Source organism: Kryptolebias marmoratus, linkage group LG17 (genome assembly GCF_001649575.2).
Source record: "Kryptolebias marmoratus isolate JLee-2015 linkage group LG17, ASM164957v2, whole genome shotgun sequence".
Taxonomy (NCBI): domain Eukaryota; kingdom Metazoa; phylum Chordata; class Actinopteri; order Cyprinodontiformes; family Rivulidae; genus Kryptolebias; species Kryptolebias marmoratus.
Window position 1 is genome coordinate 15,252,285 of NC_051446.1, and position 19,161 is coordinate 15,271,445.

The following is a 19,161-nucleotide window of genomic DNA, read 5'->3' on the forward strand; positions in this document are numbered from 1 at the left end:
ATTTTTCAAAGCCAGTATATATATATATATATGTATTGATATATGCATGTACAGAGCTCTTTAATGTTGTGTATAACGAAGGTCCCCACAAGTTTGTGTCTCTGTGTTTATGTGTGTGGCCCCGCCCATCACTGACGTCACATCAGGAAAACGAAACTGACGAGTCGGAGTTTCCCGAGAACTCTAATAGTGCTGCAACCCCGGCGACTCTCCGGTCTCCACAGTATTTAAGGAGACCACAACTGACTGACAGCTTGCCACCCCCGCTCCAGCTTGTCTGAACGCAGCTACAGCCGACATATTTTGGGCTTTTTGACTCGGAAAACGACCCGCTCGCGCGCTTCGACGCTTAATAGTTCCGTCGATTAAAACCGTTCGTCCCTGCAGGTGAGAGAGCTGTATTTAGACTTGAATGTGCGTCTGTACACAGAAGTTGGGCAAAATATACTATAAACAGAATAAAGTGCAGTTATTTTACTTTCTGAAATCTTTTCGCTTTTACAAACACCTCACAGAAACAAGCGAGATAAAGTAAACATGTTATTTATGGTAACATTTACTGCAACAGAAGGTTAATGAGCTGATATTTAACGCATTTAATGCTTGATTAGGAGTTTATTTCACTTTAATCTCATTATATTTAAATATAATCTTCATCTTTAAACAACCTGCTTCCTTTTTTTAAAAAATTTCTTTCTTTCCAAACCTCAGCCGCAGCAGTTTCCCTTTTTCTTTTTTTTCCATAAATATCTACATTTTAGCAGAAGTGAGAAAACAACTACATGGGTCAGTTTACTACAAATATATATTTGATTTATGAAGTGTTTTTGGCAATCTATCGGAAATTTCTGTGAACCTTTTGTAAAAATTTAATATTTGCTTTGCTTTTGTTTTTCAAGATATTAAGTTGTAAAGCGTCTAAACATTACATATGCACATTTAAGATTATTTGTTTTTTAATGCATTTCATAGATAAAATACAGCCTTGGTTAAGCACATACTTGATGATTTTCTAACAAACTAACACAAGCTGAAATATTAGTCATGCTTTAATCAGTTGAATTGAAGCAGGTATTTTGACTATTTTCTTTTTGCTCCTGCAGAAAATGGCTCATCCAAAACCACTGCTGATCCCGTGGCTGCGGGAGCAGATCGACAGCTGCAAGTATCCAGGTGTCCAGTGGACAAACCCAGAGCAAACAGAGTTCTGCATCCCATGGAAACATGCTCTGAGACAGGACTCCTCCAACACTGACGTCCTCATCTTTAAGGTTAGAAAGCAGTACCGGTGCCTGGCTCTGTGCTGCTGTGGTGTCAGAATAACATTTTTATATTGGTTGTGAACGTGTTGCTCCCCCTGTAGGCCTGGGCTGAGGTGAGTGGCAACGGCCAGGCTCCGAGAGACGCCTCGATCTGGAAGAGAAACTTCCGCAGCGCCCTCAGGGTTAAGGGCTTCAAACTGGTGTCAGATTCCAAGAACGATGCCGCGAACCCTCATAAAGTCTTTCGCTGGCCGGAGGAGTCGGGATCAGGAGGTGAGGATACCCAAGTTTCTTGCAGTGTTTTTATTTTTAGGATTATCATTCAGCTTGTGTATCTTTGTTATAATGACAAGAAAATAGGATTGTGACTCTGATTTTTATCTAAGCAATCTAATTATAAAGGCATGCAGTTTTAGTTTTTGAATCGACCTACAAATTAGATAATTGCAAAATTCTAATAAAAACAAGCAAAATTTAATTGAAATTTGTGTGCGAAACGAGGTATTTCAGCTGACATAACAGTAATAATCAGATACGTTTGGTTTTACTCTTGAAGCTAATTCTTCTGCTGGATCCCAGGAGCAGGAGGATGCCAGTTTGTTTGATGCTTTTAACACACAAAACGTAAGTAACCGCACATGTGGGCCTGACAAATTGTTTAAATGACATGAGTTTATTTAGATGTGCGTCTGATTCTCAGAATCAGGTTGTGCCATTCCTCGATGAAGATCCCTTCATTCCACAAGACATTGTGATTCCAGGTAAAGGAGCCTTTATCCTGCTTTTTGACTCAAGTTTTAATTTTTTTGTGTTAGAAGGTATTCATGTTGTAATTATTTGAACACACAGCTGTTTAAATAAAAAAAAAAACTGTTTTAATGTTTTCAAACCAATTATCATTTTCCAGCAGAATGCACAGCCGGTCACGATATTCTCCAGGAGTGTCTAAATAACCTGAACATCAGCCCGGGAGCAGGTAGTTTGATCAGCGCCGCTCCTCTTCGTTACCTCTGCAACACGAGAAAGAAAACCAAAAGCATTCGAGGGACTTTCCCCAGTAAACAGTTTTCTCATCTTCTCCAACTTTTCCACAGAGGGCACGGCAGGCTTCGAGTTTCCTTCTGAGCAACAACAGCTGCAGAATCAGGTTGTGATTGGTGGACACCCGTTGCCTGGGCAACAGCAGGATCCAGTAATGTTTGAGGGTGCAGCCAGTGAAACTGGGTTGTCTGAGCAACCAGCGTGTCCGATGGGGGGAGCTGTGGGAGGGGGCTATGATGACGGGCAGTACGCGGCACAGTTCCTCCAAACGGTGAACAAGACCAGAGATGGAGATAGTTTCAGTAAGTTGGGGGAATTTAAACACACACACACACATTGAAATGGCCCAATGTATTTAAACTGTGTTGTCAAAAGCTATGTAATATGAGCCATATGAATGACATAAATCAGGATTTCCATCCCAGCTATTGTGTTATAATTGAGAGATAGCTGTGAAGCAGATTTTATAAATCATGTTTCATCCTCAGAAACTCACTTCAGGATATCAGTGTACTACAGAGGGGTAAAGGTCTCCGAGCAGCTGGTTGAGAACGAAGCTGGATTCTGCCTGGTCTACAGGTAACATCAAAAATAAATAATTCATTAAGGAACCATGTCTAACATCATTCCCTGTTTAACCTCTAAACAACTGATTAGTTTGTTTTTTTTCAGGAGGGATAACTGTATGCTTACTTACTTCCAATAGGGATAAACTAACATGGTTAAAACTGCTTAAATGTTAAAAACGGACATTGTTGGAATTTAGCACTAAATAAGAACTACGTCATAAAAACTGAGGTAGAAATGTGCAAAAAGACATGAGATTGCTCTGATTTAGATCCAACATTATATCGAATATCCACTCCATGAAGGAACATTTTAAAAGGTACTATATATAAAGATATTAAAATGTCTATTAAAAATTGGTTGTTGACTGATACTGTACGGCTTTTGACCTGTGGGGTGGCTGATAACATCCAGACTTTCTTACATATTCCAGATTTCTGTCATGGCAAAATGCAGTGGGGTAGAAGTAAAAAAAATAACAAAAAATTAGAAATGTTTAAAGAAAAAACAAAGCTCTCATAAGCTTGTATTTTGCTGAAAGGCCACATGTTCATACAGTGTAAATAAATCCAATGATTTAATTGTACTGTATAAATAACAACAAAATCATAAAATATTCTGTATTACCATAGTATAAAGTACTATGATTATAAACAAATGCAGTATGATAATGTTCCTGGTCTGATTACTTGATTTCCATCAGTTTTGCTACTTTTACTGTCATAAAAAAGAAAGAAGGATATTATAAATGTCTTATGAAACTATATAAAATAACTAACATGGCAAGTTGCAGATAGTGAGTAAATTTAAAAGACACCATATGAGGCCTGTATAAAAAAATCTGCGTATAATGTAAATACAGCTGAATAAATCTGCTTATCTCACTCACATTAACAAAAGAAAATATTTCCTAACATCTCAGTGATTTTTTTTTTATTATTCTAAACCAATTTTTTTTTTTAACTAAAACCAAATCTTCTCTTCCCATCAGGCCAGAACTCATCGGTACAGTTTTGAATCCTGAGACAGGCCTTTCTGTGGTCTCTCTGCCACAACCTAACGGCATTCTGGATCAGACCCAAGCTATGCTGACCCAAAGGATCCTGGACATGTTGGGCGACGGTCTCGATGTGGGGGTCTCGGGCCATGTGGTGTACGGCCAGCGACGGGGTGACACCAAAGCTTTCTGGAGCTTCTCCAAGTTTGACAGCAGCAGACAGCCGCAAGAGATTTCTAAACTGCACCCACAGCCACTCTACATGTTCAGGGACTTTATCAAAGGTGCGTAAAAAGAACAGCTGTTTAACTTGATAAGCAAACACAAGAACATGTGCACAATATGCTGGATGTTAGCATTATTAAGTGGCCGTTTTCCTCTAGGAATAATTGATTTCAGTAATGGAGGCAAATGCCCTCCCTGCTTCATGTACTTCTGTCTCGGAGAGAAGTGGCCCGACCCAGACGGCAGGCCGCTGGAGAAGAAACTCATCTCAGTTGAGGTTTGCCATCTTTTTAAAATATAATTGACAGTATTCAGTTTTCAAGAAAATGGTTCGTCTCAATTATTGCAAAAAGCAGAGGGAACAAATCCTGAGTACTGATTCTGATCCAAGAATAGTGATTTAAAAGGAGTGAAAAAATAGACAAGTTGCTTGACTCAACTTTTCTCAGCAGCATGCCATTTCTCAAGCTGATTTTTTGCCATCTTGTTGTTCACATCTTCATCATATGGCTGCCTTTTTTCTGTCTCAGGTGGCCTTAACTTCAATGGAGTTACTGAAGAACATAGCTGTTGAAGGTGGCGCCTCCTCCCTGCAGTCTGTGGAACTGCAAGTGTCACTTGAGGAAATGATGGAGCTGTGCTGACGTCTTGGCCTGTAGAAAATTATTGTTTACCCTGGTTTTAGTCCTTAGTTCTATTGGCATTGTAAGGATTGAATTTGCACAAAACAAATTATCTCAGAACTATACCAACTGTGCTTATAATTTGCTGGTGCTTAAAAAAAGTTGGAACTGTATAAAAGAGAACTTTGTCCTGCACTTAACATAATTATTTGTTCTTTTATATTGTTGTGTTTTGAAATAAAGAGGACTACGTTCTTACACAAGTTAACAGGTTTGCACCAGTGGTTTTGAGGAAAAGAAATCACATTATGATAATACAAAAAAAACAAATCCTGTTTTAGTTGTTCTAACGGTGCAAAAACAATCAGATCTGATTATTTACAGCAACATGTCATAATCTGAAGCTGTGGACTGGAATATAAAGTGTATGCTGTGGTGACATTGATTTCAGGCTTTATTGAATCAAACATAACCATGATAAAAATTGATTCCATCAGGAACTAAAACATAATTTCATTCTTAACTCAGACCAGAGATAGAGCTGCAGTACATAGTTTAGTTTTTTCTGAATTTAAGGAATATAAAGTTATAATTTTGTGTCCTTTTAAACATTTTCTCACTGTCAGAATGGTTATGTTGGAACAAAAATTGTCACTTTGTAGTTGTTTTTGTTTTCATGTCATATACACACAACAAGAACAGATTTAGGACACATAATGTTTACAAATCAAACTCAATAAAGTGAATTAATGGGCTCAACATGTTTCAGTCCTTGTCTTCTTTGTCTGACTCTGCTTCGTTCTCCAACTCGGACTTTGCTTCCTCAGCGAGAGGGTTTTCCTCCAGACCCTTCATTGGGACAAGCTTCCCTTCTTCATCCACCCCCATCGGCTGGATGATGTTATCTCTGCAGAAAACACCACGTGGAAAATGTCATAGAGATCAGCTGACAACTGAGCTTTTCTTTTAATTCAGCTCTTAGCGATAACTGGCAAGTTCCATATGAGAAGATAACAGAAAAAACAACTTTTACAACTAAGAAAATAACAAAAACTCAAACTATTATAAAAATATAAAGTTGAAAGTTAAAAATATAAATGATCCCTGCACAATATTGTACCTGCTGTGCATTCTGTATTTGCGCTTGCATGTTCTCTCTGACATTTAGCTTTTTATTTTGTTTGCTTTTTGAATCATAAGAGTTTGTACATGCAAATGTTTTATGCAATGAAGTTTTGAAAAAGAAATAGAAAGAAATGGAGATTATGTTGAGCTCTGTCTTTATGGCACTCCACCGTCCTGCTTGATCCCTGAAATTTATTCTTGACAGATGTCTTACTCGTTCTTTTTCTTTTCTTACACGTTTAGCAGCAGATTCACTCTTATGTTTCCCTCCAAACATCTTCTCTGAGATTCTGCACTAGTCTGATTCTGTCACATTTGTTTACCTACATAGACCACACACAGCCTAATGGTCAGTCGCATGACTCAAGCTCCTATGTGGTTTTCAACAGATTCAGCCAAATGCTTTGTTTACACTGAGTGCGTACCTGCATTTTAAAATTGCATATCAATATATCTGGAAAACTACTGAAGTAAACCCTTTCAAACTGAACCATTTGATGTAGTTCAGGATGACCTTTTTGAATGTTTGATTTCATGCTTTCCAAGGAGTAGCTTTCATTCTGGGTGTAAACAAACTATTTTAATTTTAGTGGAACATATTTCTGATAAGAGTAACATGTATCAATAGTTTGATCTTAAGGATTAGTTTTTAAGGTAATAAAATATTGGGATATGTCTTATTTCTTGAGCCATAATTGTCCTTTCTCCCCTCAGGGCAAATCCTTATTTTAATTGTCTGTAAGTGTATGTTTGTTTGCCAACCTGGACAGCTTGTTGAAAAGCATGATGAGCCTTTTGGCCTCCTCCTCCTTCTCCTCCTCTGTCATGCCCTCCATGGGGTCGGGTTGCTCGGCCTCCACCCGCCCCGTCACAGGGTTGATGCGGTCTTTCATCTGCCGGTATTCCTCTGTGTCTGAATCTGAGTCACTGGAGTACTGGGCCTCGGAGCTTGAGTTCCTGGGCCCCTGACCACCCAGCAGGCCCCTGGTGGCCAGCAGGCCCGCTGCATTCCCGTAGCCTGTGTATTTGACAAAACGCCTCACTGGGAAAGGAAAAGGTGAAGGTGATCCAAGGTGATACACTAAAACTCAGGATGGATCTTTTGTTTTATCTGCTTCGATCCAGAGGAGTAATAAAGTTTACCATTTTCCTTGCAGAGGACAAAGAGGAGGTCAGCAGCGCAGTGTTTGAGGTCTGTGTCCAGATGAGTCATGAGACGAACCAGGCGGCTCTTCACTGTGGTGCCTTCCTCCGGCCTTTGTGAGACATCTCTCAGAGGAGGAAGGATCTAATCAGGGAGATAGTTTCTGATTTTAGGTGATCTTTGATTAAAATCTCCCAAAGAGACAAAAAAAACTATCTTAAAAGTAAATACAGCTGTGAAAAAAGAAAACATGAAACTCTTAAAAATATTGATTATTATTTCATAACAGATGTGAATCTAAAGAGCATAAGAAGTAGGACCAATTTTTTTTATGGTCAGACAACAGAAGAGGGGCCACTCAGGAAGGCAAAATGACTGTTCAGAAGTGACGAGTGCCACCTGCTGTCACAATTTATGTACTGCAGGCTGTTCAGAAAGCAAATACTATGTTAATTTGGGATCAATTTGAGGCAACATTACATGTTTCCTGATGTACAGACGTGTTTCTCTGTGAGCCCTGCAGCTCTCCGTCAGCAGATTCAAGATCGGCGTCAGTTTCTCCTTGACTTTTTCTCCCTGAAAAAAGGTCAGAAACATGGAAAACTATCCTTTATGTTTCAGTCTCTCTTTTAAAATAAAGAGTGTGTTTTTTTAGGAACAAAACAAGACAAAGACAGAAAAAGATTTTCTCCCCCTTACCGACTCCAGGCGCCTCTCCATGAACGTCAGCAGCATATGGACACAGTCCATGTTGACTCCCAGACTTTGTTTGGAGTCTGGCTGGAGAGGGACAGTCAGCAGCACATCGAGACACTGGAGAGGCAGCGCTGACAGCAGGTTGACTGCATGACTGCAGCATTTAGACAGACACAGTTAGTGTTTGGTGCATGTTGGCAAGATTGTTTCGTATGGCTGAGAAATCAGAAATTGGAAAGAACAATAAGACTGGAACACATTTATTTAAAAAAAAAGCTGAATACAACCAAATAAACAGAAGAACATATGAGAAATATATTTATAAATTACTAGGATTATGAAGTGTGGTCTACTGTACATCTAATTTGTCTGGGATCATATCAAATGAGCAAATAACAAAAGGTTAGGATCATCAAATCAGGGTTTCCTTTCATTTAAATGCATTTTTTTCTACAACTTGACATAGTTTGCATGATTTGTCAGTTTTTTTAAATATGAAGGTTGCATTGTTCTGATTAATCGTGCTTATATCTTTGTTGAGCATGTTATTAACATAAAATCATGCAATATGGGATTTGATTGGACGGAGTAATAGAGATGAGCTCTCTCACCCCTGTAGCTCATCAGTATCCTCTGGGAGCATGCACTTCCTCATCAGGCAAAGACGGAGAATCGCCACCAGGTGTCTGTAAAGAGCTGCATCATCCTACAGAGAGAGAAAACACTCATTACGACTCATTCCTCTTCTTTTCTGGACATAAACAGTGATGTATATAAAGTAAAGATTAGATAACCTATAAAGATGGGTGGGTTTTGATTGAATCTTTTCTTTAGGTCACACAAATGTACTGTATTCCCTCGAACAACAGGACTATCTTTTCAGCTTTTTTTTTTTCAAATTTTTGAAGGCTGGTGGGTTTTTCAGGTTTTCAAAATGACTAACCTCACTTGGCTCCTGCTTGTGGGTGCTGTAGGTGATTGTGAAGAGGATTTTGAGGATCTCTGTGATGCGCTGAGAGGCTTCCAGAGAGATGGGGAGTGCCGCGGGGTCCAGCACACACTCATACTGCTCCTTCCACTGGACCTCCAGGCAGCTCTCCAAGGCGGCTGTGAGGATGGGCACGCCTCCCTCCTGGAAGATGATGGAAGAAATGCTCCTAATAGTGATCAGGAAAGAATATCACATAGTGGCTACCTGTCAAAGCTGTGGAAAGTGAGGATATGGATGTCCATATTCATTTTACATAAACTACCAGATTACATTTCACTGCATTTATTTGGTATTACGATAGTCTTTTATATGTGTTTAAGGTTACAGCAACCCTTGACTGAAATCAGCTCCACAGCTATGAAACCTGCTGGAGCTGAGCACTGAGCTCCGGCCGCAGTGCGGTGATGAGAAACATGAGGCGAAGCTCGTAGAACTGAACACTGGAAGGAGGCGACCAGCTGACACCGGAGGACAGGCGCTGGATGAGACCACTCAGAAGCCTGACAGAAGAAGCAATAAACAAAGTTAACTGTCTGGAAATAAGTCCGAACAATCTGGGAAACCAATGAGATTAATCTTAATCAATTTTCTCTCACTCTGTCCAGTTATTTTTACTTTAATTTTGGATTTATAGTTTTCTCTTGACCTCAGAATGTTAATGAGCTTGTCATTTTCAAATGATGTTGGACTTATAATTAGAAGAATAATCATTTTTTTTATATAGATAGTCAAAAATGGCTTCAAATAAGAGTTTAAAGCAAAGCTTGATGTTTGTGTGAATTTCTGAAGATGTAGATTTGTGTCAGTCTGTGTTTTGTGAGTTGACCCACCTGAGTGAGCTGAACCTCTCCTGTGCCCAGGTGCTGTTGTACACCACATTACACAGCACCTTCATGGCCTCTTTCCTCAGTGTCTCTTCTCCTAGCTCCCCTTCCTCATCCTCCTCTTCATCTGCATCCATCTTGCTCTCCCTGCGGTCTTTCCTCCCTCGCTCCAGAGCCTTTTGATGGGTGCCACCTCTGTACATTTCATTGATGCTGGTCCTGTGGTTCCCAAGCCAGATGCTGCTGCTGTCTGGATCTCCACTGTTGGCGTAGCTGCTGTCACCTTTTGAGTCCTCGTCAACGAGAGGACACTCCTCATTTTGTTCAACGGCGTCGGCTTCACCCTTGACCTCTTCACAGCGACCCTTCAGCACTTTGGCCTCTGTAAGAGAAGCGATGATGTTATCATAGAAATCAGAGTCTGGATCGTTGGCTTCGTCGCTGGCATCACTGGTGGTCAGCCCAGCTAGTTTGGCCAAAGTCAGGAGAGCGCTGTCGGTCACCAAGTGGCCCAGGATCTTTTTGTCTCTGGTCAGGATCCTCAGGGAGCGCAGAGATACTTTCAACAGGCGACGTCTGACTCCTGTTCTTATGAACCTTGCAAGAATAACAGCTAAATTCTGCAGAAAGGGACCAAAAAAAAACCATTAACAAACAAACACATTTTCAAAGGATCTTAAATCTGTAATGCAAATAGAGAGTGACAGAATCTGTTACCTGTCTGAGGATGAGGCCTCGATCTTCCTGTTTGTATTCCTCATTGTCAGAGTCAGAATCGGCATACTCCCTCACTTTATTCTTCTTGAACTGATACAACAGTGAAATTAATAAATTTTCACACTTTTTTTTTCAGTTTGTGGATCAGGTTTGGCTGTTTTTACGTGAACATAGATAACGCACTGGAATTCAGTCTCTAAAGTATGGCAGCACCTTACCTCCTCCAGTCTTCTTTGCTGCAGAGATTGGACAGTCCACATTCAGGAAGTTATGCAACAAAAGAAAGATTTAATTAGCTTGCAAGTCGAAAATCATCAGCAAAATATTTTGTTAAAGTGTTAAAACTGTGCTGTACAGTATCTTTTTTTGACTATGAATCAGAAAACACTGAGTGGTATCATGCTATTTAGGAGAGGTGGATATCCACGACTTCATAAAAAGTGGGACTATAAATCCTTTTATGTAGATTTTATCTAGGAGTTCCTACGCATAAACTGGTCATAGACTGGTCATAAATAAACCCCATTTCTCCAAACTGAGTGTATTCAAAGAGCTACAGGTAACAGGTAAGATATTAACCGTTCATAACCTTTCCACAGAAACCCACTTTCAAATCCCTGAACTATCCCTTTAAACAGTATAGAGTGCAGTTTCTCTCCCTCTGTCTGGACTCAGCTTGAGCATGCAGGTAGAGAGGATCAGGGGCATCTGATGCAGCAGAATTACTAATCACAGAGGAGTGGGGGTGGGGACGAGTGGATGGTGTAGGGTGAGCAAAGAAACATTTCAACAAACAGGTGAGACCAAACGCTCTCTGGGTGCAGCAGGAACTCACCCTCCTCCGGTCCCTCTCCTCTGCATCAAAGAAGAAGCACTGAGCGTACTGTGGAAGGATAAATGATGACAAAAATAAAAGTCATTAGCAGAAGTGAGCTGTGAACAGAAAATGCGCAAGCCTTTGTTGTGGAGTTACCTCTTTGTTGAACTGTTGCAGCTGCACATGAACACCATTCTCATCCCCCTGCCTGATGCACAAGATAATCCCCTCGATGTTCACATCCATGCTTCCTGCACACGCACACACACACACACACACACACACACACACACACACACACACACACACACACACACACACACACACACACACACACACACACATAAATCATTCAGGCAATAACAAAATTAAAGTTGCACAAAAATAATGAGAATGGTAGTAATCAAATTCATGAATGCTGAAACACAGCAATACCAACTACATACAGTATATTCATGGCGCTGTTGAACCAAAAAATGGAAATAAAATACAATAAATAATAGAACTTTTGATAAACAGTTCACTTCTTTTCGCTATGACAACCACATCATCTCAGTTACTGATAGGTGCCTCTTTGCTAATGAAATATTGATAGACTTTTGTGTGATCTATATATAAATTATTTAATGTACATAAAAGTTTCCAGAAAAATTTTTACAATGTTTGTGTAAACTTACCTTAAGCAGATCACTTTTTCAGTCACTCGGTAAACTGTAGGTGAATAAAATAACCTAAAATCTTAGTTTACAGTAATATGACTCCTCCAGTTTATATTCTGTGCGCTCTGTTGAGTCCCACACTTAATATTGCTTCAGTTCAATTGCTGTCCAGTCACCGTCATACCAGCCTGTTCCTCTCTCTCTCTCTCTTTAATCCAAAAGAGATGCAGGAGCCATCAAGCGTTTATGGTTATAATCCTCTAATGGACTCTAAGATTATATCTGCCTGTGACGACCTTTCAGCCTCTTGGAGGTTTACTCAGGTTGAACATGCGCTGCTTTCTGTCCAGATTTAACAGAAATTTTACTTCCACTGAAATCTGTCAATAACTCAGGAGATGCCAAAACAACCAATAAAATTAGAATTGTGCTTTTTTTAACTAAACGTTCTGAGTTGTGACATAACCATGTTGGAGGTAATGATGGATCAGCTGTACTGGAAAAATTTTGCTGTAAAATGCATCTGCTGAGTCACTCAAGATACCCTCAATTTGTTTAACCGTCATCTGAATAAATCATTGTGCTCTTTTTTTAAATAATTATCGCCCTCCGCTGAAAGGTGAACACGGGCGATCATGTTTTTGCCCATCTCTGAGTGAGTGAGAATGTGCTTGTGTGTCTGTTATCAAAGTATCTGATTAACTGATGAACAAATTTTAGGAAAACTTTCAGAAAGTAATTACTGGATGTATGTCTACAACTGATTAACGTTTGGAGTTAATCCAATTCAAGATGGCTGCCACAGCCAGCTGACTTTAAACATCACAAAAATGTGTATAACTTTTATAAATTTCACAGACATTTACCTAAGATTTGGCACAGCGTTTGGCTGAGAGTCATCTCCAACATATATTTTGCCCAAGACGTTTGTTTAAAATGTTGCTATTAACTGTTTGGAGTCAACTCAGTTTGTCTGTTAGCAAAATATCTCATGACTCATAGGATGGATTTTATGGTAATTTTCAGGAAATAATCAATGAATATACCTCTAGATGTGATTAACCTATGAAGCCAACTCAAATCAAGATGGCCACCAAAAGCCAAATGACCTTTGGAAACACAAAAACAGCCATAACTCAGTCAGTTTTACAGCTCTGGTAGTAGCTGAGTCATTCATAACGCATACTCTGAGTGTGACATCTCACAATATCAGATGGAATTGTGCTTAACGTTATTTTCAAGGTTTGAGCAAAAAGAGTACAACTCTGTAATTTCTCAACATAAGATCTTAGTTTAACACTCTGGCCTAAAAGACAGCAGGTGCTTCAAGGAATGTTAGGCCTTTAATTGTAATTGTAATGATGTTTGCATCTGATTCCACAAGATGGCAGTAATCCCATGGCTGAGTAAAGTGAACATTAGTTACATTTTTCCAAATAGCACTGTTCACATTGGGAAAGACGCTTAAAAAATGGATGCAGAAAAATGGCAAAGCTTTATCTTATCATCCCATAATAATAAAATAACCCACCCCTCCTCACAGCTTTGCTAACCTTCTTCCAACTCTGAAACTCATGGATGTTTACACAACGGTTCACACGCTTGTGACAAAGTGTTTCCTCAAAAGAAACCTATGAGAGGCTAATGTGCGAGTGACAGACAAGCCTTCCTGGCAGGATACTCTCTCTCGTGCCCAGTGTGTAGAGGAAACGGGTCCGGGGGGGTTGAAGAGGACAGCTGGTAGCTGAAGGCTTAAAACAACAGGATGCTTATACGTCAGAGGCAGTGGGAGAAAAGTCAGGCAAGTCCTCACGAAGTGCCCTCATGGATGATGAATTACGTGTAGGACATCGATAGGTTAAAGCTTCGAGACCTTTGTGACAACTGTGAACTTATAGCACCTGAGCTAGAACACAATACATCTACTTCAAACCAACTGACTTCAAAATAAAGAGGCTTTGAAAGGTCAAACTGCCTCAGAAAACTGACCACAACCTCTTCATTTACTTCAGTTTATTTTTTTAAAAATACAGAGAATCGACTTGAGTGTTTGAGCATTTCCTTAACAGATAATAAAAGGGTGTTTTTAATCTTTCAAGCAGAGAAAACCTATCTGTACTTACAGATGTTTCAGATATCATGACCAGATTAAATCTTAAGAGATTTGAAGTGTGGCTCTGTAGAAAGGTTATGACCAATTTATATCTTACCTGATGTAGATAGCTCTTTGAATGACTTCAGTTTGGAGAAACAGAGTTTAATTCTGATTATGCTGATGAGCTAATGGCTAGTCTGAGCGGGGTGACAGCACGTCACGCTATTTCTAATATTTCTTACAAGTTAAGGCTTGACACTCCTGATAACTTCAGAAAATAATCACCAGATTCTCGATGACATCTATACAAAGAAGCTAAAAAAAACATTCCACCTTAACCAACTACTCAAACACAGAGTTTAAATTAATGACTGAGTAATAATAATAGTGTGATAAAAGAAGGAACATTTTTCTGCATGGATTACTTTTACATTCAAAACATGTTCCTGATTATACAAACTTACTGAAGTCATTTTTAATTATTGTATTCGTGTTTGTGGAGTGGAATATTTTATTAAGAGAAAATGAGCATTGCTAATTTAAGGTTCCTAACAACACACAAAGTAAATAGACAAAAATGACAGCGAAGTATAAAATAATCTACGTTTATCTGAGTGTATTGCTGACTGATGTTTGTTTATACAAGACGTGTTTAACACCACAAATGTGACATGCAATGATTAGAATTTAAAATGTTTTGCTGCCATTGATTTGCTCAAAGCCAGCAGGTGAGAAACAGGGTTTGCTTTGCCAGCAGTCTGGGCTTCCTTTTGGGAACTCAATCCCTGTCCTCACCACGTGTTGTCCAGTCACTGCTGGATCCTGTAATCCACGATTATTCAGAAGTGATTTATAATCATTTGAGTGCTGCTTATGTTCTTTAGTGCACGTGTGACGGTGATGACTCAGTGCTTTAGTCTGACATCACAAACTACCGAGACAATAGTCACAGGAAAAGTGCTCTACACACTCGAGGTGTGGGGTTGTAAGTTAGAGCAAATCTGTGAATAAAATATGAATGACATGAAGCAACTAGAAAAGTTTTGAAGACATTGTGAAGGGCTCCGATGCAGCTGCTGCCCAAAATTCCAACATAACTTTGTAATAATCTGAACTAAGAAAAAAGGTCTACAATTCGATGTCTACACTGTATAAAAAGTATAAAACTTAAACTGGGATTGTGTAAAAACTGCACAAGATATCAAAGTACCAGTTCCGACATGTAAAGGCCAACTTTCTGTGATTCATTTAAACATTGAATGATGTTTCTTCTGTGACATCTGACTGAGTTGTAGCTCATCAGGGCTGGGCTTTCCTATCTGTCTCGTCAAAATCCTATTGATAGTCACTGTTGTTTTGGGGCAGTTTCATGCAAATTTTGTCTACATTGTGCAACATACCACTTCCAAAGGTTATAGCGTACTATTCTGGATGAAATTGCAGATTTTGATGTAAAATTTGCATGTTTTATTTCAAACACAATAGATCAAAAATATTTTTTACATAATAGTAATAAAGGTGGCTCAGTGCTTTTGTATTAGCACTCTTAAAAAATGTAAAACAAGCCCTTTGTAGATTGACCTATTTTTACACTAATTCCTAGAGAGTTCTCACTGTTTGATAATTACGAAAAACAAAAAAAGTTTGTGACCATTTGTAGTGGTTTAATAACATCTGAAACAATCCTAGAGTTCACAGTTTGATAAAAAAAAAAAATCTCTGTAAAGCTTCATGTTTGGGACAGCTGCAACATCAAGGAGCTGTTTTTCAAAAGCTTGAGGGGAGGTGGATGTGAGTGAAGGACATTTCAAGAATAAACATTGTGACTCAAGGGGAAAGGCCAAACAGGAAAAATGGGGCGATAAAGAAAAGCCTGGAGGAGAATCGGGGGTTATTCTGGGCTTAGCGGGCTTCCTGCAGGTGATGGAAATGAATGAACCAATGATTCTGGAACAATTGCTCAGCAGCTAGTGGAGAGAGGGAGGAGAGGGAGGAGAGGGATGGAGCAGGGTGGTGTGTGTGTGTGTGTGTGTGGGGGGGGGTGCTGCTGGAGCAGAGAGCAGACAGGGGACGTAAACATCGCAGAAGGTACAAGGTCATGTGAAGTGTAAGGGCAATCTCGTGTTTGGATGTTAAAGACTGTTTATGTTTTCTCCAAGGCTTCTGTAAACAAAAGAAGAAAACTGCTAACGTAACTGATTAATCACCGGCGTGGGAGTTGGGCTAATGAGCTCCTAACACCTAAAACAACATCCGAGACACACCCACTGACCCTGCTGTTACACTATAAAAGACCAGACGTTGGACGGGAGACATAAACTTGGACATCTAACAGCCAGCACGACACAACGAATGGTTTCTTCAACAAGCCACGGCAGGTTTTTACCTTTTCTTGGTAAGTATCGTTCACTATGAAATCATTTAACAATCTTTTGTTTTTAAGATTTACAGATCAGATGAACATTTTTTTCTTTTTAAATGACCTATTTTCATTTTTATATCCATAGGTGGGTGCGATATGGAGATAGCATTTCTGGTGCTGCTGACTGTGACTTTGACTGCTGCCTCCCCACTGAGACTAACCCAAAGGTCAGACATGAAATACACACTGACAGTAATCATAGTGAAAATCGTGATCTCATTCCTTGTTAGATAGGGTCATCAAGAAAGTTCAGCCTCAAAATTCATGAAATCATAAAAACTTTTAAGAAAAACACTGGCACGACCATACTTTACATTAATACCATATTCTGTTGTTTTTGCAGGTCTGGAGCAGACGTTGTCCTCTCAGGAGCAGCTGAGAGTGTGGGGAGGTCCGACGAAAGCCGGGAGCAACGTGCTCCTCTTGTGAAGATTGTCCCATTTTACTCAGACGACAAACATTTTGTGCCTCATGATCTGAAACACAGGTGCTGATTTTTCAGTCATACTTGAAATGTTGAAAACTACTTTCACTATTAAAGAAACAGGCTGTCTAAAGGATGCTATTACCCTTTTTTTTTTAAATTACAATTCTACTACAGCTATTTTTGTCTGCAATCCAAACTTCCACCTGTTCAATGTACATAAAAAACTGAACATATATATATATATATATATATATATGTTAATGTAATGCTTATGATGCAAGAGTTTGATTTCCTTGTTTTTCTTCCTAACTTATAGTATGGCTGCAAAGTTGCGTCCACGACGTGTGCCTCAGCGTGGATGCCAGCTCGGGACATGCCAGCTTCACAACCTTGCCAACACTTTATACCACATCAGCAAAATGAGCGGGAAAGAAGAGTCAAAGAACGCCAATGACCCACAGGGATATGGCAGATAGGACTGGAGAAAAAAAAAGGACATTAAGGACTGAGAAAGTGTCTCATATACTGCCTAATATCTCTACCTAACTGGTACTATATTTACTACCGTTTGATGCTCATTATGCTGTTAAAATATAGATGATAAATGCTGTATAAGATTTCTTTTATAAAGTTAAAATATTCAATATTTAAATGTGTCGTACAATAAATATTTTAATATAAACACCTCATTGGAGTCAGAGTTTATGCACACTTGGATAAACTTTCCCAGAAGATGTTGACAATGGACTGCTACAGATTGAATGCAGTTTGAGTTTTAGCATTTTCAAAATGGGTAAAAAATGGTTTTCATTGGAGTAGATGGTGAAATATTTACCCCTGGCTGTTATACAATCATGACAGAGTTTACAGGGAATTATTAGCCATTAATAGGATGTGTGAGTAACTGCTACATGAGTGCCAAAATTCTGGTGGCTTTGACAGGACACACCTACTCCTAAAGATAAGTGGATTCAAAAGTTGTCTGCCTGCTTTGAAACAAGCCCCACATATTTGTTTGTATGTGTCAAAACCATCAACACAGAGGCTGCAGTAAAAATATAAGGGCTAAAAGTCCCTCCTATCCCCCATAGTTTACCACAGTGACTGTGATGCAATGAGTGAGTGAGTGAGTGAGTGAGTGAGTGAGTGAGTGAGTGAGTGAGTGAGTGAGTGAGTGAGCGAGCGAGCGAGTGAGTGAGTGAGTGTAATTTGAACACAGTCTGTTGATGGTTGAAACCAGTTTATTCTCTTTGACTGACAGCTGATGGACGAATTAGTATATTACTCTGGTTCTCGTACCCTTTAATTTGAAAACAAAGAGAAACTGTAATCTTGAGCAGTAATTTTTACCAAAATGTTTACTGAGACAGACGAAGACATGACAACAAGACAATTAAAAACAGAGAAAGGTCAGGTAAGTGGGTTTTGATTGTAATACTTTTTCGTTCGTAATAATCTGTCAAATAATGTAATGAATCAATGCCTTTTTTTTTTTTACAAATACAGATGTTACTACGAAAGGTTGTAGCAGGGAGAATCCAATTATTATGAAATCTATGACTCCCTGGGGTCTGACTCTAATTTGGTCCTACAATGGCCATTTCCTCCTTACAGTTATACCAACAGCAGGTGCCATACCCTGATACTGATCCTGTTATCTGAGATCACAATATGTTCTTTCAAAACAAAACTTACAACGCACTCTGAAACCCGCAATGAATACAGTCATGTTGATGGACAGTGCAGAGAAGTGAGAGAGCAAGCACTATCTTCTTGAACTGCAGAAACACTAAAATAGTTTTCTCACATGAAAACATGATAGTTTGAAAGGTGAAAAACAAATACTAAATGTAGAGCTGTAACCCAGTTCTACTTATTACCTATGTATGTAGAGTTTTCTTTATGACATAATCATCTTTAGAATCTTTTTAAAGTTTTGCAAGAATATAGTGCAGAGCAGCAGCTTTTTTATAGAAGTCGACATTATAATAAAACAGAATGCAGTTACGGTTGAAACCATATGTTTATACACAGCAAATAAAAAACTATCTGACATTGAATCAGACTAAACTTTTCCTGTTTTAGGTCAGGTAAAGTTCTCATAAGTATTTATCTTTGCTAAATGCTCAAATAATAAGAGAGAGAGATTTTTAGAGTTTTCTTTTATTAATTTAAAGTCCCCTCTCCCTGGGCTGCCACCTTATCGAGGTGGAGGGGTTTGAGTGTCCCAATGATCCTAGGAGCTATGCTGTCAGGGGCTTCATGCCCCTAGTAGGGTCACCCAAGGCAGACAGGTCCTAGGTGAGGGGCCCGACGAAGTGCAGCCCAAAGACCCCTTATGACGAATACAAATATTGGACACAGTGTTCCCTCGCCCGGACGCGGGTCACCGGGGCCCCACTCTGGAGCCAGGCCTGGAGGTGGGGCACGTTGGCGAGCGCCTGGTGGCCGGGCTTTCACCCATGGAGCCCGGCCGGGCACAGCCCGAAGAAGATACGTGGGTCCCCCTTCCCATGGGCTCACCACCTA

General features: G+C 39.5%; 2 protein-coding genes across 7 annotated transcripts in view; one reads left to right on the forward strand and one right to left on the reverse strand.

Moving 5' to 3' along the window:
• Positions 1-163: 163 nt before the first annotated feature.
• irf3 (interferon regulatory factor 3) lies at positions 164-5,474 on the forward strand. Of its 2 annotated transcripts, none has more exons than XM_017418470.3 (11): positions 164-387; positions 1,104-1,271; positions 1,364-1,535; positions 1,819-1,886; positions 1,963-2,023; positions 2,170-2,238; positions 2,357-2,605; positions 2,792-2,882; positions 3,862-4,151; positions 4,251-4,369; positions 4,623-5,474. In XM_017418470.3, exons 2-11 carry the CDS (start codon positions 1,107-1,109, stop codon positions 4,734-4,736), a joined length of 1,398 nt encoding a protein of 465 aa, XP_017273959.1. In that variant the 5' UTR covers positions 164-387; positions 1,104-1,106; the 3' UTR covers positions 4,737-5,474. The 2 variants fall into 2 exon arrangements, with proteins under 2 accessions (XP_017273959.1, XP_017273961.1); XM_017418472.3 differs by having other exon boundaries at positions 2,173-2,238.
• Positions 5,152-19,161, reverse strand: part of LOC108237203 (synembryn-A) — a 22,385-nt gene continuing 8,375 nt past the window's right edge. For 3 of the 5 annotated variants that reach the window (XM_025006383.2, XM_017418469.3, XM_037980705.1), the window contains 13 exons: positions 11,186-11,280; positions 11,048-11,095; positions 10,431-10,448; positions 10,213-10,302; positions 9,502-10,115; positions 9,036-9,171; positions 8,624-8,812; positions 8,292-8,386; positions 7,684-7,834; positions 7,465-7,560; positions 6,984-7,128; positions 6,603-6,882; positions 5,152-5,622 (listed from right to left, as the gene is read on the reverse strand). In XM_025006383.2, coding sequence (XP_024862151.1) covers positions 5,481-5,622; positions 6,603-6,882; positions 6,984-7,128; positions 7,465-7,560; positions 7,684-7,834; positions 8,292-8,386; positions 8,624-8,812; positions 9,036-9,171; positions 9,502-10,115; positions 10,213-10,302; positions 10,431-10,448; positions 11,048-11,095; positions 11,186-11,275 — 2,094 coding nt within the window. In that variant the 5' untranslated portion in view covers positions 11,276-11,280 and the 3' untranslated portion in view covers positions 5,152-5,480. Of the gene's footprint in view, positions 5,623-6,602; positions 6,883-6,983; positions 7,129-7,464; positions 7,561-7,683; positions 7,835-8,291; positions 8,387-8,623; positions 8,813-9,035; positions 9,172-9,501; positions 10,116-10,212; positions 10,303-10,430; positions 10,449-11,047; positions 11,096-11,185; positions 11,281-11,706; positions 11,883-16,527; positions 16,660-19,161 lie in introns of those variants that run through there. The other 2 variants (XM_025006384.2, XM_017418468.3) reach the window with 2 other exon arrangements.

Coding starts and splice junctions, on each gene's coding strand:
- irf3 (XM_017418470.3), top strand. CDS start 1,107: ATGGCTCATCCAAAACCACTGCTGATCCCGTGGCTGCGGGAGCAGATC. Junction 1,536..1,818: donor GGAGGAGTCGGGATCAGGAG/GTGAGGATACCC, acceptor TTACTCTTGAAG/CTAATTCTTCTGCTGGATCC. Junction 1,887..1,962: donor ATGCTTTTAACACACAAAAC/GTAAGTAACCGC, acceptor TCTGATTCTCAG/AATCAGGTTGTGCCATTCCT.